This window comes from Oncorhynchus masou, chromosome 27, assembly GCF_036934945.1.
Source record: "Oncorhynchus masou masou isolate Uvic2021 chromosome 27, UVic_Omas_1.1, whole genome shotgun sequence".
Classification (NCBI taxonomy): domain Eukaryota; kingdom Metazoa; phylum Chordata; class Actinopteri; order Salmoniformes; family Salmonidae; genus Oncorhynchus; species Oncorhynchus masou.
The window spans coordinates 17,695,779-17,714,415 of record NC_088238.1 but is presented as its reverse complement, the minus strand read 5'-3'; the positions used below and the strand labels follow the sequence as shown (position 1 = coordinate 17,714,415).

Genomic DNA, 18,637 nt, shown 5'->3' with positions numbered 1-18,637 from the left:
ATTTTCTATTTTGTGAAGTGCACCAGTCCCTCCTGCAGCAAAGCACCCCCACAACATGATGCTGCCACCCCCGTGCTTCACGGTTGGGATGGTCTCTTGGGCTTGCAAGCCTTCCCTTTCTCCTCTAAACATAACGATGGTCATCATGGCCAAACAGTTCTATTTTTGTTTCATCAGAACAGAGGATATTTCTCCAAAAAGTACGATCTTTGTCCCCATGTGCAGTTGCAAACTGTAGTCTGGCTTTTTTATGGCGGTTTTGGAGCAGTGGCCTCTTCCTTGCTGAGTGGCCTTTCAGGATATGTCGATATAGGACTCATTTTACTGTGGATATTGATACTTTTGTTTCCTCCAGCATCTTCACAAGGTCCTTTGCTGTTGTTCTAGGATTGATCTGCACTTTTTGCACCAAAGTACGTTCATCTCTAGGAGACAGAATGCGTCTCCTTCCTGCGGTATGATGGCTGTGTGGTCCCATGGTGTTTATACTTGCGTACCATTGTTTGTACAGATGAAAGTGGTACATTCAGGCGTTTGGAAATTGCTCCCAAGGATGAACCAGACTTGTGGAGGTCTCCAATTTCTTTTCCTGAGGTCTTGGCTGATTTATTTTGATTTTCGATTATGTCAAGCAAAGAGGCACTGAGTTTGAAGGTAGGCCTTGAGATACATCCACAGGTACACCTCCAATGGACTCAAATGATGTCAATTAGCCTATCAGAAGCTTCTAATGCCATGACATAATTTTCTGGAATTTTCCAACCTGTTTAAAGGCACAATCAATTTAGTGTATGTAAACTTCTGACCCACTGGAATTGTGATACAGTGAATTATGAGTGAAATAATCTGTTTGTAAACAATTGTTGGAAAAATTACTTGTGTCATGCACAAAGTAGATGTCCTAACCGACTTGACAAAACTATAGTTTGTTAACAAGAAATGTGTAGAGTGGTTGAAAAACAAGTTTTAATGACTCCAACCTAAGTGTATGTAAACCTCCAACTTCAACTGTATTTCAACTGTTCCTCTGTCTGGAGATACAACTCACCACTATAACTGTCCCTCTGTCTGGAGATACAACTCACCACTATAACTGTTCCTCTGTCTGGAGATACAACTCACTACTATAACTGTTCCTCTGGAGATACAACTCACTACTATAACTGTCCCTCTGTCTGGAGATACAACTCACCACTATAACTGTCCCTCTGTCTGGAGATACAACTCACCACTATAACTGTTCCTCTGTCTGGAGATACAACTCACTACTATAACTGTTCCTCTGCCTGGAGATACAACTCACTACTATAACTGTTCCTCTGTCTGGAGATACAACTCACTACTATAACTGTTCCTCTGTCTGGAGATACAACTCACCACTATAACTGTTCCTCTGTCTGGAGATACAACTCAACTCACCACTATAACTGTTCCTTTGTCTGGAGATACAACTCACCACTATAACTGTTCCTCTGGAGATACAACTCACTACTATAACTGTTCCTCTGTCTGGAGATACAACTCACCACTATAACTGTTCCTCTACAACTCACTGTTCCTCTGAGATACAACTCACTACTATAACTGTTCCTCTGGAGATACAACTCACTACTATAACTGTTCCTCTGGAGATACAACTCACCACTATAACTGTTCCTTTGTCTGGAGATACAACTCACCACTATAACTGTTCCTCTGGAGATACAACTCACTACTATAACTGTTCCTCTGTCTGGAGATACAACTCACCACTATAACTGTTCCTCTGAGATACAACTCACCACTATAACTGTTCCTCTGGAGATACAACTCACCACTATAACTGTTCCTCTGTCTGGAGAGATACTGTTCAACTCACCACTATAACTGTCTGGAGATACAACTCACTACTATAACTGTTCCTCTGTCTGGAGATACAACTCACTATAACTGTTCCTCTGTCTGGAGATACAACTCACTACTATAACTGTCCCTCTGTCTGGAGATACAACTCACTACTATAACTGTCCCTCTGTCTGGAGATACAACTCACCACTATAACTGTTCCTCTGATGGCTCACCACTATAACTGTTCCTCTGATGGCTCATCACAGCAAAACAGGCACATGGCAGACACTTTCACTACAGGAATCATGAGGATAATGTAAAGCACTTTACTGTTTGACCAAATCATGGTTGTAGATGCCCACCCAAAAATAAGACATTTTGAGCGAGGTGACAATGTAGAATATGTTCTTTCTACGTTCATAAGCACCCTTTTAGTTTTTTTATGATCCATGATCTTGGCTGTCTACCTCATGGTTTCCCAGACTCGGTCCTGGGACACATTTAGGTTTTTGGACAGCTGGTTGAAATAGTCACAGTTTTATGATGAGTTGGTAGTGCTAAGGCAAACACCAAAATGTTCACCCGGGGAGGAGCAGGTCTCTTGGTTGATGCCGCGTTTGACTTTGAATGTGAGTTTTTGTGACCGTAGCACAGCCAAACAGAAAACCGGGCCGGCCCATCTTGGTAAAGGGGTCACGGTTTAAAAAAGAAATGGCACAAACATCTTTAAACAGGCCCATGGGCCGATGGCCATGTCACTTTTTCTGTTTTTATTTTTGATAATATGTGTCCATTTCAACCAAAAACTGGTTCAGCCCATGTGGCATTTGCCAGAATTGCCAGATGGCCAATTCGCCGCTGGACTGGTCGATCTCCAAGGCATTCCTTGGACTGTTTTTAATAGGTTCACGGTGAATAGGGTTTTGTTTTTTAAAGTCAAATTTAAAACTGAATCTGAGGGGTAGATCTCCGCCTGTATTTTGACTCAGAAAGTGATCTCGGCTCAAAAAAGTTTGGTCACCACTGACATAGAGTTTGACTCTAAGTAATGAGAGGTGGAAAAGGGTTCCAGAACGAATAAAAACAGTACCAGAACTATATTGATTGATGTTGAAGTATCCGGTAACATGGGTAGTTTGAACATGGAAGACTGCATATGCTCAGCAGCCAATTATTTTGTCTTTTTTGTTATTATTTCATTTTTTCAAGTGTCCAAGTTTAACATGCTTATGTTGCATGAGTCTTCAACTTCCATCAATGCTTTTACATTCATGTCTTCCTCTATTTGTCTTTGAACAGAAGGATGCAGATACAGCACATACAACACATGGCCATGTTCAGTCTTTCAAACGACAAAGTTCACTAAACTCTTAGAAAAGAAAGGTGCCATCTAAACCCTAAAAAGGGTTCTTGAGAAGCAGAACCTTTTTGGTTCCAGGTAGAACTCTTTTGGTTCAGGGTAGAATCCTTATGGGTTCCATGTAGAACCCTTTCCACAGAGGGTTCTACATGGAAGCCAAAGAGGTTGTACCTGGGACCAAAAAGGGTGCTCCTACGGGGACAGCTGAAGAACCTTTTTGGAACCCTTTTTTCTAAGAATGTACAGCTGTGTTCTAGCACAAACATAGGGCCGCCAAAACTAATACACTTTAAGGACTTCATCTTCAGAGCAATAACAAAATGGCACTTTGCTGAAAAGTGTTTAGCGTAAAATGATAAAGCAGGAGCACTTGTTTGCCTTGCAAACCGACAGAAGACTCAAACTAGGTGTACCATGCTTATGTGATGAGTCACTTGGCCTGAGACCTCAATGCCTAGACTTCAGCTCAACTGGCTAACCTAAGACACGTTAGCTCCCATAGCTAATGGCTTTTAGCTCTATTGACTAACACTGTCCTGCGCAAGAGACATGGGTTCAAACCCAGGTGAGTCACGCATTCAATGGTGGCGTTCCTGTGCATTCAATGGTGGCGTTCCTGTGCATTCAATAGTGGCGTTCCTGTGCATTCAATAGTGGCGTTCCTGTGCATTCAGGTGTGGGGTTCCTGTGCATTCAGTAGTGGTGTTCCTGTGCATTCAGTAGTGGGTGTTCCTGTGAATTCAGTAGGGGTGTTCCTGTGCATTCAATAGTGGTGTTCCTGTGAATTCAGTAGGGGTGTTCCTGTGAATTCAGTAGGGGTGTTCCTGTGAACTTAGTAGGGGTGTTCCTGTGCATTCAGCGGTGGTGTTCCTGTGTAGAGGAGGGCTCTTACCCTTTCTGGATGCTGACAACCCAGCTACCATCCTTAGCCTTGTGGACCTGGGCCCCTCCAACAATCCGGGTGGTCTTGTGGATGAAGCAGGATGTCTTAGACACGAGAGAGATGCCTTGGGGTAAGAGAGGAGACAACTCATCTGGGTTAGACTCTGGGGAAATATTTTAACTTTCTATTATTACTAAAGAAGAGAGTATACTTGGTCCAGGGTCAACTACATTGAACGGCAGCGGGAGTGATCAGTTATCCAGCCAAGCATGAACCCTGCTAATAAATACACTGTACAGCTATAAGAGAAAGTTAGGAATAGAGGGAGATATACAAAGAAAGAGAGAAAGAGAGAGAGAAAGAAAGAGAGAGAGAGGGAAAGAAAGAAAGAGAGAGAGAAAGAAAGAAAGAGAGAAAGAGAAAGAAAGAAAGAGAGAAAGAGAGAGAGAGGTGAATAGTAAGCAAGAGAATGCTACATTAATATGACACTCACTTCTTGGGTGAGCAGAGATGTTCGGAGACTTATCACCTGAAACAAAACAATTCAACAATTCAACACATGGACCTCACAAAGACAGGACATGACATATTTCACATGAACCCACTCAACATTAACATACAAAGCACGCAACCTCAACTCCCCTCTTCAAAACTATTCCTACCATTTAGTCCTAGCTCAAATTATCTCTGCATCTATCTGCATTGCAGATATTGAATTGAACCCACAGCAAATACATTTCCTCCAGTCAAGCTCCCAAAAACTTCACGGATCGACATGTTTACATTACAGAGATATAACCGCGAGGCCACTTGAAAAAGCTCCCCATCAATGTGAACTGATTATAGTCCGCCAAGATGATATAGGGTACAACAAAAACAAATCACTAAACTCTGAATCAGTGAATGGCTTTGCAAATAATAAAAGCGGTCTGGATGAGATTCGACATCTGTTGGGAGTTAGAGTGTGTCCATTCTGTGCCAGCTAGCTAAGCGAAACCACTGCACTAAGCCATAACATAACTGTAACAAGTGATGTGAGTAAGTGAAGCTTTGCAGCAAATTTCAGTCGTTAGACTATGTAATTCATTGTAGTGTTACAAATGTGCAATAGTCACGTCAACGGAAACGTCACAAACAAAGTGATAGCTGTATTACTCATTGTTATGTTCCCCAGTTTCTGGGTTGTGGTTTGTGTATTTGTATGTATGTGTGTGTTTCAGGATGGCTTCCTGAAATTCCCCCAAGCAGCTGATTGGTCGGCCCCCATTGCTAATTGGAGAGCTGACCCCGCCCCCTCGTCAGGAAACAGCTGTCTTCAAATACAGACTCCTGAAGCAATATAAGGCCGTGTTCTTTTGCTCAGAAGAGAGATGATTGCTGAGAGAATAGAGCTGAGGGAGACGATTGTGTCCTGTGTTGATTGTGTCCTGTGTTGATTGTGTCCTGTGTTGATTGTGTCCTGTGTTGATTGTGTCCTGTGTTGATTGTGTCCTGTGTTGATTGTTGCTGGGGAGCTGATGGGTAAAGTCTGTGTTAGTTGTTGGTCAGAGTTTTGTTAAGGATTGTGTAGCTGCTGCTTCTGAGGTATGTGTGTGCCAATAGGATGAGTTGGTTTGGATTATTGAAATTGTTTTTGTTCCCAGGGGGGAAGGCACCTTGAGAGTGCTTAGGCAAGAGGCTCTAGGGCATACATATACCCGTAGTATATACTCTGTCTATGCACACGAGGTAAGACCTGGGCGGACCACCCCCTGTAATTTGGCTTAGTGTGCCAGGTGGTACTAGTTAGGGAAGTTGTGGGTAGGCAGGTAAGGTAGGAGAGGGGGGCTTTGACATTTATTTTCTTTGGTTCCGTCCAGCCCCTTTTCCCCAAAATATCCGTGTGATGGAATAAATTCCCTGTAAATGGTACCGATCTCTGCCTTTGTCATTCTTACTCGCACCTAGTCCCATACCTCTTTCACTCCACGGAGAGTTGAGTTGTAGCAGGGTGTTGCGTTCCCTCTCCCTAGAGGCGTACGTAACACTCATGGAACTAAGATCATTGCTGTGTTGATGTCCCATAAGATTGATTGAACAACACAGAGTTATGAGTGTAGCTTGACTTTTCACTGGACTTTTCTTAAATGACATTCAGTAACTGAAGACGAAGCATCATCTGCTGATTGGGCCGCTGATGAGACCTACTGGTCGGAACTCAGGTCTCCTGTGCACGACATTACTATTTTAAATGTCTGAGCTAAAGCCTAGGCACTAGCTCAGGGAGCAAACACAAGACGATGTTACTCACCACACGAGCATGGCTGACTCAACCATCTCCATTATTGATTACTTGACATGTTGGGTCGATGTAGGGTAGATGAAGGGTCGATGTAGGAGTGTATTGGGGATGATACAGAGATTGGATGAAGACTGTTTTGTATTCTTACAGCGTTTGAGGGTAGATGTAGGGTCGATGTAGGTTGGATGAAGGGTAGGGTAGATGTAAGGTCGATGTAGGTTAGATGTAGGAGTGTATAGGGGATGAGACAGAGATTGGATGAAGACAGTGTTTTGTATTCTTACAGCGTTTGAGCTTGCAGTAGTCCCATGGGATAGAGGGGTCTGTAGTGTGACACCAGGGACCGTGCTTATCCTGGTCTGGATTCCTGCATAGGTTCCTCTCCAGACCCACACTGGATTCTCCACTGGAAAACACAACATGAGGACATGCATAAGCACACACACAGAGACACATACTGTAGATACACATACTGTATGTAGACACGCACACATACACACAGAGACACATACTGTAGATACACATATACTGTATGTAGACACGCACACATACACACAGAGACACATACTGTAGATACACATATACTGTATGTAGACACGCACACATACACACAGAGACACATACTGTAGATACACATATACTGTATACAGACACGCACACACACAGAGACACATATGTAGATACACATACTGTATGTAGACACGTACACATACACAGAGACACAGAGATACACATATAATGTATGTAGACATGCACACATACACACAGAGACACATACTGTAGATACACATATACTGTATGTAGACACGCACACATACACACAGAGACACATACTGTAGATACACATATACTGTATGTAGACACGCACACATACACACAGAGACAAGTGGAAAAGTCTGACGCCATAACTGCATTCAGGTTGGAAACTTTGACTCAGCTGTTACTCTCGGGGCAGTGAATCCTCAGAGTTCCAGCTATGCAGAGGCCTTACAAGGAAGCAAAGCAGTTTTGTGAAGAGTGCTCCGGGGAATATTAAAGTATGCAATCCCAGCAATCACAAGGAAGAAGCTACAGACTCAACTCAAAGATACAGTCCAAACACTGTAAACGTGGACTCAAGATCTGGTCGTATACTTCACTGCACATCGACTAAACCGAGCCTAAACAGATGCCTTCAGTAGTCTTGTTGAAACAGCAATTCCAGTCCTTCAGTTTCATACATTCACATAATTGGGACATCTTTAGACGTGATCAATTTGTTGGAGGGCTTGGATCAGGATTGACTGGTACCCTCAGACAAACACAACGTGAGGAGAGGGGGAAACCGATTTGTCAGCCAGTGTGAAGATAATTTAACTTCCCCCGCCAATGTTAAACAAGCTGTAACCTTTACGCCATTTTTCTCCGCCGACCCCTTGACCTTGTGCGAGGGGCAGACTCGCTGGCTGCGGGCCGAGGAGGGAAGCTGATTGGCTTTGATCTGCCGGGCCGAGGAAGCACTTCCTGGGGTCACGGGTCAGCTCTGGCACATGTCCATCTGTCACGGGCATTTTGGCTTTTAAATTACTTTAAATTAAGTATTTCTAACAGCCAGGGCCAACGTTAGCTATGGTACTTTAGCATGGGGGCACACGGATGTGGAGAGGGGGGCAGACTATGCGCCCCTCCAGGGTGGCTTGTTCTGGAAGTTCTGGAAGCACCGTAAGGCTTCCTCTCTGTCAGCTAGAAAAATAATAGCAGGCCCAGAACTGACCCGGGTGGGGCCCCTGATTTCCTGTCGTTGTTTGTTTTCACGGTTTAAATGTATTCATTTACAAGGGGATTTTCTCTAAGCAACGGGAAATACCTCGTCAATAAACAGTTAATCGAAAAAGCCAGACAATTTAAAAAAATGTCAACGAAACCTTCCCAATACATTGCTTGAACCCATAGTTTGCCTTTTTCTCATGTGAATACGGATAGAGAGGTAAGTTCCAGTTGTGTGTGTCTGGTAAGTGTGTGTAATGTATGAGGTTTACTGTACCTGTTGCTATGATTTGCCCAGAGTCCGCAGGGAATTCCTGATCTGGTCTTGGATAAATTGCCTGTGTAATTCCCACCATTGTCCTCATAACAATCTGGGACAGACAGAGATAGAGAGAAGGAGAAAATAAAACACGGAGTAGTCTTAAACCCACCCTATATGTGGTTTATTGAGATAACCATCTACAGTCTCTTTCGCTCTCTCCCACAGACACGAACGCACACACACGGCTACAACCACAGTGTAGAACAAAACGTGTTGATTCAACGTAAAATTGTTAGGCTACCAACTGCAATAGGATTGTTAGTTTGTTCAACAGAAATGTTGTTGAGTAAAACTCACAATCCTATTGCAGCTGGTTGCCTTACAATTGTACATTGATTCAACATGTTTTTGTGTGCGTAGGTCCACTGAGACGACATTCTGATATTGATGCCATCGTAAAAAAATCACGTTGAAACGGGCTCGATTTGTGGTTTGGATTTATTTAACATGTTGTGCCAATCTATAATTGGTGGTTCCCAAATGGAATAAAAGAGCCAGGAAGATTTCTCCCTATATCGGCTGTTGCTAAGCGGAACCAGAGGTACCTGTAGTTACCAAAGCACGCTCTTTTCCTCCAGAAAGCTCTTTTGAAATGCAAAGCATAGACATGTATGAGTGAGAGAGAATTCCAGCAAACGTTGAATTGCTGTCTGACCATTTGTTGTTTCTTCTTGTAATTTGAGGAAAATGAATTTAAGGGCAAACAAACCAAAACCAAACATGCCCAAAAGAATGCCAGTCGTCTGTTTCAGTAAGCGACCACAGCTCATTCTCAATATATTGCAGTTGAAGTTTAGAGGTCAATTGCAAATACAGTACATAGCAGCCATTCACCCGATTACACCACATATCTAGTCATTCACATAGCATACAGTATATTGTTTAAACATCCATACCATGCACATACAGTTGAAGTCGGAAGTTTACATTTACTAGGGTTGGAGTCATTACAACTCGTTTTTCAACCACTCCACAAATGTCTTGTTAACAAACTATAGTTTTGACAAGTCGGTTAGGACATTTAAGTCATTTTTCCAACAATTGTTTACAAACAGATTATTTCACTTATAATTCAATGCATCACAATTCCAGTGGGTCAGAGGTTTGCATACACTAAGTTGACTGTGCTTTAAAATAGCTTGGAAAATTCCAAAAAATGGTGTCATGGCTTTAGAAGCTTCTGATAGGCTAATTTTGAGTCAATTGGAGGTGTACCTGTGGATATATTTCAAGGCCTACCTTCAAACTCAGTGCCTCTTTGCTTGACATAATGGAAAAACAAAAGAAATCAGCCAAGACCGCAGAAACAAAATGTAGTCTGGTCTGGTTGATCCCTTGGGAGCAATTTCCAAATGCCTGAATGTACCACGTTCATCTGTACAAACAATGGTACACAAGTATAAACATCATGAGACCAAGCAGCCGTCATACCGCTCAGGAAGGAGACGCATTCTGTCTCCTAGAGATGAACGTACTTTGGTACGAAAGGTGAAATCAATCCCAGAACAACAGCAAAGGACCTTGTGAAGATGCTGGAGGAAACATAGAACTCGTTTCACTGTGGATATAGATCCTTTTGTACCTATCGACATAACCTGAAAGGCCGCTCAGCAAGGAAGAAGCCACTGCTCCAAAACCGCCATAAAAAAGTCAGACTACAGTTTGCAACTGCACATGGGGACAAAGATCATACTTTTTGGAGAAATGTACTCTGTTCTGATGAAACAAAATAGAACTGTTTGGCCATAATGACCATCGTTATGTTTAGAGGAAAAAGGGGGAGACTTGCAAGCCGAAGAACACCATCCGAACCGTGAAGCACGGGGGTGGCAGCATCATGTTGTGGTGGTGCTTTGCTGCAGGAGGCATCATGAGGGAGGATAATTATGTGGATATTTTGAAGCAACATCTCAAGACATCAGTCAGGAAGTTAAAGCTTGGTCGCAAATGGGTCTTCCAAATGGACAATGACCCCAAAAATACTTCCAAAGTTGTGGCAAAATGGCTTAAGGACAACAAAGTCAAGGTATTGGAATGGCCATCACAAAGCCCTGACCTCAAACCTATAGAAAATTTGTGGGCAGAACTGAAAAAGCGTTTGCGAGCAAGGAGGCCTCAGTTACACCAGCTCTGTCAGGAGGAGTGGGCCAAAATTCACCCAACTTATTGTGGGAAGCTTGTGGAAGGCAAAATGTCAGGAATTGTGAAAAACTGAGTTTAAATGTATTTGGCTGAGGTGTATGTAAACTTCCGACTTCAAATGTATATACATTTGTTGCTGGTTAATGTGTACATACTGCATGTGGATTTTTGTAAATTCAATATTATTATTAATGTAAATGTTGATGTCTATTCAGTCTGTTTACTGTGGGAGAAGCATAACACAACATGTAATTCTGGGTGTACGAAGTGAATAAAGGTGGTGATGGTTCTAATGTATTGCATGGGGCCAGTCTGCTGTGTGGTGTTGTGTCTCAGTAGAATCAATAATTGGCATGCTCAACACAATAGTCCTTCCATCAAAGTCTTTCGGTGCCTGGTTGGAGGAGCATGTGGTAAACAAAACTGTGTCTCACCTTCTGTGTCGATGTTCTCTGTCTCACACCGGGGTATATGGGTGCAGAAGGCTAGTCTCTGGTTAGGATCTGTAGTGAAGCACCATGGGATCTCTGCACCATCTGGGTTCCGACAGTAGTTCTCTCTCAGGTCTCTGTGATGTAAGAGAGAGATACGTACACACCGGTTAAATAGCTGCTTCCCACGTGGACATACTGTACGTAATAATATGACTGTATGTGTCCGTTTCCCTACATTTCTTGTACCAGTGACAGACACAAAAGAAAACCCAAGTGGGTATTGAATGACATCACTCACTTGCACTTGTAGTTCTGCGGGCTGTAGGTGTGGTTATGGGGGAACTGGGAGTCCCAGCGTTGACAAGTGATGCCCGATGGGGTGACACTCACAGTACCGTGGTAACTCTGTCCCTGCTCCCTGAAACACGACGACGTAGCATCCACATCAGAGTCATTACCTGGGTCTGAGACAGAGAGGGGGAGAAGAAGAAGGAAGTTGAGAGAGAGAGATGAAAACAGAGAGAGTGGGGTGGGTATAGGGACAAGAGAGAGAGAGAAAGAGGATTTAGGATGAGAGATAAGCGATAGATAAGATGATAGACAGAAAGAAGAATGTAAAGAGGTTGACAGGGGAGAAACCAGACAGAAGGCAGCAGGGAGAGAGAGAGAGAAACCAGACAAAGAAGTCATGAGGGAGAGAGAGACCAGACAGAGAAGGCAGGAGGGAGAGAGAGACGGAGAAACCAGACAGAGAAGACAGGAGGGAGAGAGATGGAGAAACCAGACAGAGAAGACAGGAGGGAGAGAGAGACGGAGAAACCAGACAGAGAAGACAGGAGGGAGAGAGAGACACCAGACAGAAGACAGGAGGGAGAGAGAGACACCAGACAGAAGACAGGAGGGAGAGAGAGAAACCAGACAGAGAAGGCAGGAGGGAGAGAGAGAAACCAGACAGAGAAGGCAGGAGGGAGAGAGAGAAACCAGACAGAGAAGGCAGGAGGGAGAGAGAGAGAGACCAGACAGAGAAGGCAGGAGGGAGAGAGAGAGAGACCAGACAGAGAAGGCAGGAGGGAGAGAGAGACCAGACAGAGAAGACAGGAGGGAGAGAGATGGAGAAACCAGACAGAGAAGACAGGAGCGAGAGAGAGACACCAGACAGAGAAGACAGGAGGGAGAGAGAGAAACCAGACAGAGAAGGCAGCAGGGAGAGAGAGAGAGAAACCAGACAAAGATGGCAGGAGGGAGAGAGGCAGGAAGGAGGGATAAAGAAAAGAGGGAGAGAGGGAAAAGAAAGATGAATCTCAGAGAATGGGTCATGTTTCGCCTAGAGACAAATGATCATAAACAGTCAGTACAGATGTTGGATCTTAATTTGAGCAGCATTATCTAAGCAAAATAATCCTGTTTAGTCCATAATGTTGCTTGATAGGTGGTTAGGCTATTAACTGGGTAAACGTTCCCTAAAAAAAATTAATGAAAAGTGCAATACTGTTAATATACTGTGTGTGCAAGATTTCATTGAACTTATGTAAATGACAAACCTCTGCATTTTCCACGGTGCAGGAAAATGCAGAGGTTTGTGATTTACATAAGTAAAATAAGAGTGATCAAATTAACAGCCTACATCTGTAGTACTGTATGGTCTATAATCTGTCTATTTATCCAAAACAGTGGTGCCCCACCACGTGACATACCAAAATCAACACTACAACAGACCACAGACTGACATTATGAGACTAATGGGAATGGGCTGTAGCCAACTCTTCTATCTCTGTTATGCCATTCAATAAACGAACACATAGAGTACTAGGCTAATTGCACAAACAGACTGGACAGCCAGGGTAGGTTATAGGGTATTGGATATCACATATCTGAGTGTCAGGACAAAGTGGTTATAAAAACAGATGAAGGGGATCTGAAAATCTGAGTTTCTGATATCCAACAGATTTTTGGGAGAGTTTAGACAGGTTTAGTGTGGGTATCTAATATCTTTCTCCGTTAAGTACTAAAATACTTAAGTACTTTTCAAACATAGCTCTCAAAGCTCTACAAAAGGCTACAAAAAGGGAATATCTACTATCTAGCATCTGCGAATCCCCTCTATCCTATACTGTACTGGCCTCCTTCATGGTGTACAGTGTACCATACCAGGTTTTGGCAGGAGGAACATGCATGTATGGGTTGAGCCTAGCTAGATCCCTGTTGCTTGGGTAGCTTGGCCTCTTACATGTGTGACTGTAAGGGTGGGTTACTGTAACGAAGGGCTGATGGATGTGGTACTCACCGCCAAGCCAAACAACCCTGCATTCAGCCTGCTTAACAAGGCTTCCTGGCCCTCTGGCCTCCAAAAAACGATCCCGAAAAATCTCTGAACTCCGCTTTTTCATGTTACAGTGTACAGGGACGGATTTGTCGGAATTTCTGCAACCCCTCCGGAATTGTGGGATTTGTGCTTCTATACTGTTTGAGAAATGAGCCGCGAACAGTAAAAAAAGGAAGGGAATGTTTGGAGAGGAGGACAGAAGGAGGATGTTCTTTCGGCTTGATGTAATGCATGCCGGCATCTAACGTCGGGTCACCTTTGTTATCTACAGGTTAGGCAGCACAGAATCCATCTGGACAAATTATTTTTTACTCCCCGGTTGTAAATCACGGCCCTCAGCCGGGCGGGGCCGTGGGCTCAAGGTCAGTGTTGAACATCCCTTTGGATGAAGAATATCAAACTGTCTAAAAGTGGTTTCTATCCTCTATCACACACACACACACACACACACACACACACACACACACACACACACACACACACACACACACACACACACACACACACAGAGGATGTCATATCACGCACATGCAAGTATGCAGGCACACACACAAACAGCCAACCCCCCAACATACTAGCACGCCCTCTCATCCCCCATCTAGTCAAGTCCTCAGTTGTAGTGCCAGGGTTTCAGTGGACCTTGCTTTCTACAACACTTCTGACAATCTGTTATGGTTTCAACATCCATGGTGTTACAACTGTGGCGCCTGTGTGTTCTGTTGATAATGATGATGATGAACATTACTCCCAATGCCTCCCAATCTATTGGAACTATCTGTGTCAGTAGCTATTGAGCCATTTTGGCTACTCCCCTACAGTTAATATATTTCATAAGGGTGAATAATAATTTCCACTTAAAGTGACATTTCTGGTTAGTCTTCCATTGACATCAATGCATGACTAAGGATGAGTTTACACAAGCAACCCAATTGTGATCATTTGCCCAATTATTGGCAAAAGGAGCTGATCTGACTGGTGAAAATACCAATTAGTGGGAAAAGATCAGAATTTAGCTGCCTGTGTAAACCCAGACTCAGTAAAAATTTGAAGTGGAAGTTAGGATTTGACCAATAAAAGTTTGTATAATGCTTTGTTGTGTTTGAGTGGTCTGAATTAAGCGTTTTAAACCGTCAAACTCTCCCTCCCCTGCAGTTGACAAATACAGCCCACTTGTCCTCACACTGAAGTAAATAGCTTTTAGCTTAGAGACACATGAAACACTAAATATCCCAAACAAAGCCTCTCCCTGTCTCCTTTGGAAGGCTCCTATACTTATCTCGTTATCCCCCCAAACCACCATTGTGGCCCCTCTACCAAAAAAAACTTTGTCACTCTCAAAACCACAACTCGGCCCTCCCTAAAACCACCACTTCAATCACAGTGGTTGCCCTCACAAAAGAGGTTTCTAACCACAGTAGAATCCCCATACAGATAAATACATCGAAATATTGAAGAGTTCTATTGAATTCTGTGGGAGTCTCGTATTCTATTCCACTGTAAGGAAGGACTAATGGGGAGATTATGGTTTGTTTAGTGAAGTTGTATGGGCATATACAGTTTATTGTAAGGGAATAGGGAATGTGTGTGAGAGAATGGTAAAGTATTGGGAGGGACAGGGGGCCACTCTCTCATAGAGGGAGCTGTGACATCGCATTAATGAGGATCCGGACGAGTGAAAATGTGTACCATCCACTATTCTTCTTTACTTTGTGAGTGCTTCCTGCTCCACCTCGACCCAACACAACCCAACCCACCTCAACACAACCCAACAGAACACAACAGAACCCAACAGAACAATATGCTGAGACCACAAAACCAGACTGATTATCTAACATGTCTGTCCTTCCACACTCTCAGCGTTGGTATGCCATACCAGTATCATTAGACAGTTTGCACTATTTGGGATAAAGAGGAAGACAGTAGAAAGTGCACACACTCACCACACACACTGATGTTGCAGTACTCCCAGGGTGTTTGTGGGTCCATGGTGTAACACCACGGACGCAAACGGTTGTCCGGATTCCGACAGTAGTTGTCATTCAGCCCTTTATCAGGGTACCTGTGAAGAAAGACGGGCAAAAATATGAAAGAGACAGAGAGAGTTATGCTACATGGGTTCATCTCCTGTGTATTAGGATAGAGGGAGCGTTTGTGCAGCTGTGTAGGGTGTGTGTGTAGGGTGTGTGTGTGTGTGTGTGTGTGTGTGTAGAACTTGATGAGGGACTGCAGTGTGGTTGGTCTGGGTATACATTCATCCACAGACCTTCACCACATTCACTGCATACAGAAGGTTGACTAACTAACAGCAGTGGGATAATCCAAAGATCACAAACCATTTACGTTTGAGTAATGAGTCATAATTTAAGTAATAAAAAGGAGTAATTCATTTAAAAGTAAGTAACGTTTAGCCATAACTTATTGTGCTATAAATACATAAGGCTATGCGTTTCCTTACTCACTTTTTAGGTTGGTAGGGGTGTCTGTGGGGCTTGGAGGAATCCCATCTCTGACACTCCTTCCCACTCTCTGTGTGATCCATCGGCCCTTTGTAGTCTTCCCCGTTACACCTCATACACTCCACTGCAAACGCAAAAACAACGTTACCACAACCTTCCCACAATGGCATAGAACATATTTTTGACACTATATTAAAAAGGGAAACACGATTAAAGATGACTAAATAACAGTCTGACTTTTATCTTATTGTAAAGTTGATCACTTGAATAATGTCAGCAACATGCTTATCTCTCAATCTTTGTACAATATTCAATGAGAACTAAGATACTAGCATACTAAACATTTCTTGACATGGTAGTGAATTGGTATTCCCTGGTGCGTCAATAACAACATTCTTGTTCGGCTATAAGAGCACAAGATATGTTTTTCTAGGTTGTTATCGGGATAACAGAGGGTTGTTATCAGACTGTAGTGGTACACTATTAGCAAGCAGAGTTCAGTTGAAAAAAACTTCCAAAAACATGGCTGCTTTTCGACAACAAATCAGCTTCACTCCAGTAAATGACATATCATTGACATTTCAAATATGTCCATGTTGGGCAAACCAAAGGGCAATTTTTCCAAGCACAGATTAAGCCTAGTCCTAGACTAAAGATAATCTCAATTGAAAGTGCTCTTAAATCCAGCACTAGGCTTAACCTGTGTCTGGGAAACTGGCCCCAACGTGTAATTGGACTCTGCTGGTTGAGGTGTTACCTTGGGAGCACTGAGGCAGGCCACACTCTTGGTGCCTGACCTCTGGGTCTGTAGTGAAACACCAGGGCCCACTGCTCTCGTTCTTGGGGTTACGGCAGAAGTTCCCGTTCAGGTCCTTCTTGCCTAGTCTCGCCGGCTGGAAGCTGTGGGAAAGTGTGGAGAAAAACACTACTAAGCATAAAGTGGGAATGACCAAATGTGGGTGACAAGCACGATAGGAGTTGCTGTTTTAGGACTCATAAAGTTGTAGAACTTCATTTTTTAAGATGGGATTTCTGTAGGTTTCTCTTAGATATTGATGTGAATTGGGGGCTAGCACGCTAAAAACTGAGCCAAAAACATAGACAGTTGGTAGAGTCGCAACATGCTAACTTAGCTACATCGCTACATTATCTTTGACCATAGTAATATAGACAAAGTGTAATAAAAATGTATAGAAAATGGAAAATACTATCTTCTAGTACATCCCCCTTCACATTCATTCCATGCCCTCAGGCTAATCTACTAGTAAATGCTTCCAGTCTGACCTGTAAATCAGCCAGTTACTGCTCCACATGCACAGAGTCTCACAACATGGATTTCACCACACAACTACGAATCAGAAACAGCATTTCTTGTTTTCGCCAACTTCGCAAATTTAAACAATCTATTTCTTCTGCATTGTACAGTGCTCAACAAAAATAAAGGGAACACTAAAATAACACATCCTAGATCTGAATGAATGAAATATTCTTATTAAATACTTTTTCTTTACATAGTTGAATGTGCTGACAACAAAATACAAAAATGATAAATGGAAATCAAATGTATCAACCCACGGAGGTCTGGATTTGGAGTCCCACTCAAAATTAAAGTGGAAAACCACACTACAGGCTGATTCAACTTTGATGTAATGTCCTTAAAACAAGTCAAAATGAGGCTCAGTAGTGTGTGTGGCTTCCATGTGCCTGTATGACCTCCCTACAACGCCAGGGCATGCTCCTGATGAGGTGGCGGACGGTCTCCTGAGGAATCTCCTCCCAGACCTGGACTAAAGCATCCCAGGCGCGAGACATGATGTCCCAGATGTGCTCAATTGGATTCAGGTCTGGGGAACGAGCGGGCCAGTCCATAGCATCAATGCCTTCCTCTTGCAGGAACTGTTGACACACTCCAGCCACATGAGGTCTAGCATTGTCTTGCATTAGAAGGGACCCAGGGCCAACCGCACCAGCATATGGTCTCACAAGGGGTCTGAGTATCTCATCTCGGTACCTAATGGCAGTCAGCCTACCTCTGGTGAGCACATGGAGGGCTGTGCGGCCCCCCCAAAGAAATGCCACCCAACACCATGACTGACCCACCGCCAAACCGGTCATGCTGGAGGATGTTGCAGGCAGCAGAACGTTCTCCACAGCGTCTCCAGACTGTCACATGTGCTCAGTGTGAACCTGCTTTCATCTGTGAAGATCACAGGGCGCCAGTGGCGAATTTGCCAATCTTGGTGTTCTCTGGCAAATGCCAAACGTCTTGCACGGTGTTGGGCTGTAAGCACAACCCCCACCTGTGGACGTCGGGCCCTCATACCACCCTCATGGAGTCTGTTTTACATGCACATTTGTGGCCTGCTGGAGGTCATTTTGCAGGGCTCTGGCAGTGCTCCTCCTGCTCCTCCTTGCACAAAGGCGGAGGTAGCGGTCCTGCTGCTGGGTTGTTGCCCTCCTACGGCCTCCTCCACGTATCCTGATGTACTGGCCTGTCTCCTGGTAGCGCCTCCATGCTCTGGACACTACGCTGACAGATACAGCAAACCTTCTTGACTTGGAGATACATTGTGTTGTTTAAGTGTTCCCTTTATTTTTTTGAGCAGTGTACATTAGTTCAGCGGAAGGGTCAGGGGAGACACACATGAACACACACCTTTTGGGAGTAAAATCACCATGTGAAGCATATAGCCTGTAACAATGGGGCCATGCCAGATAAATGGACACTGTAATATTCATCTTCTGAAAAGCTGGCTTTTAAAAACCTCCGTATTCCGCCCTACCACAGCCCCTGCCTTCCCACCAACTGACAGAGAGGGGAAAGGAGAGAGAGAGAGAGAGAGAGAGAGAGAGAGAGAGAGAG

General features: G+C 43.7%; 1 protein-coding gene across 1 annotated transcript in view; it reads right to left on the bottom strand.

Moving 5' to 3' along the window:
• Positions 1 to 18,637, bottom strand: part of LOC135515698 (hepatocyte growth factor-like) — a 40,724-nt gene that overhangs the window by 10,127 nt on the left and 11,960 nt on the right. The window contains exons 5-13 of the mRNA XM_064939381.1: positions 16,532 to 16,674; positions 15,778 to 15,898; positions 15,259 to 15,377; positions 11,294 to 11,459; positions 10,996 to 11,129; positions 8,375 to 8,468; positions 6,636 to 6,757; positions 4,564 to 4,599; positions 4,080 to 4,194 (exon numbers count right to left, since the gene is read on the bottom strand). Of these exons, the coding sequence (XP_064795453.1) occupies positions 4,080 to 4,194; positions 4,564 to 4,599; positions 6,636 to 6,757; positions 8,375 to 8,468; positions 10,996 to 11,129; positions 11,294 to 11,459; positions 15,259 to 15,377; positions 15,778 to 15,898; positions 16,532 to 16,674 (1,050 nt within the window). The remainder of the gene's footprint in view (positions 1 to 4,079; positions 4,195 to 4,563; positions 4,600 to 6,635; positions 6,758 to 8,374; positions 8,469 to 10,995; positions 11,130 to 11,293; positions 11,460 to 15,258; positions 15,378 to 15,777; positions 15,899 to 16,531; positions 16,675 to 18,637) is intronic.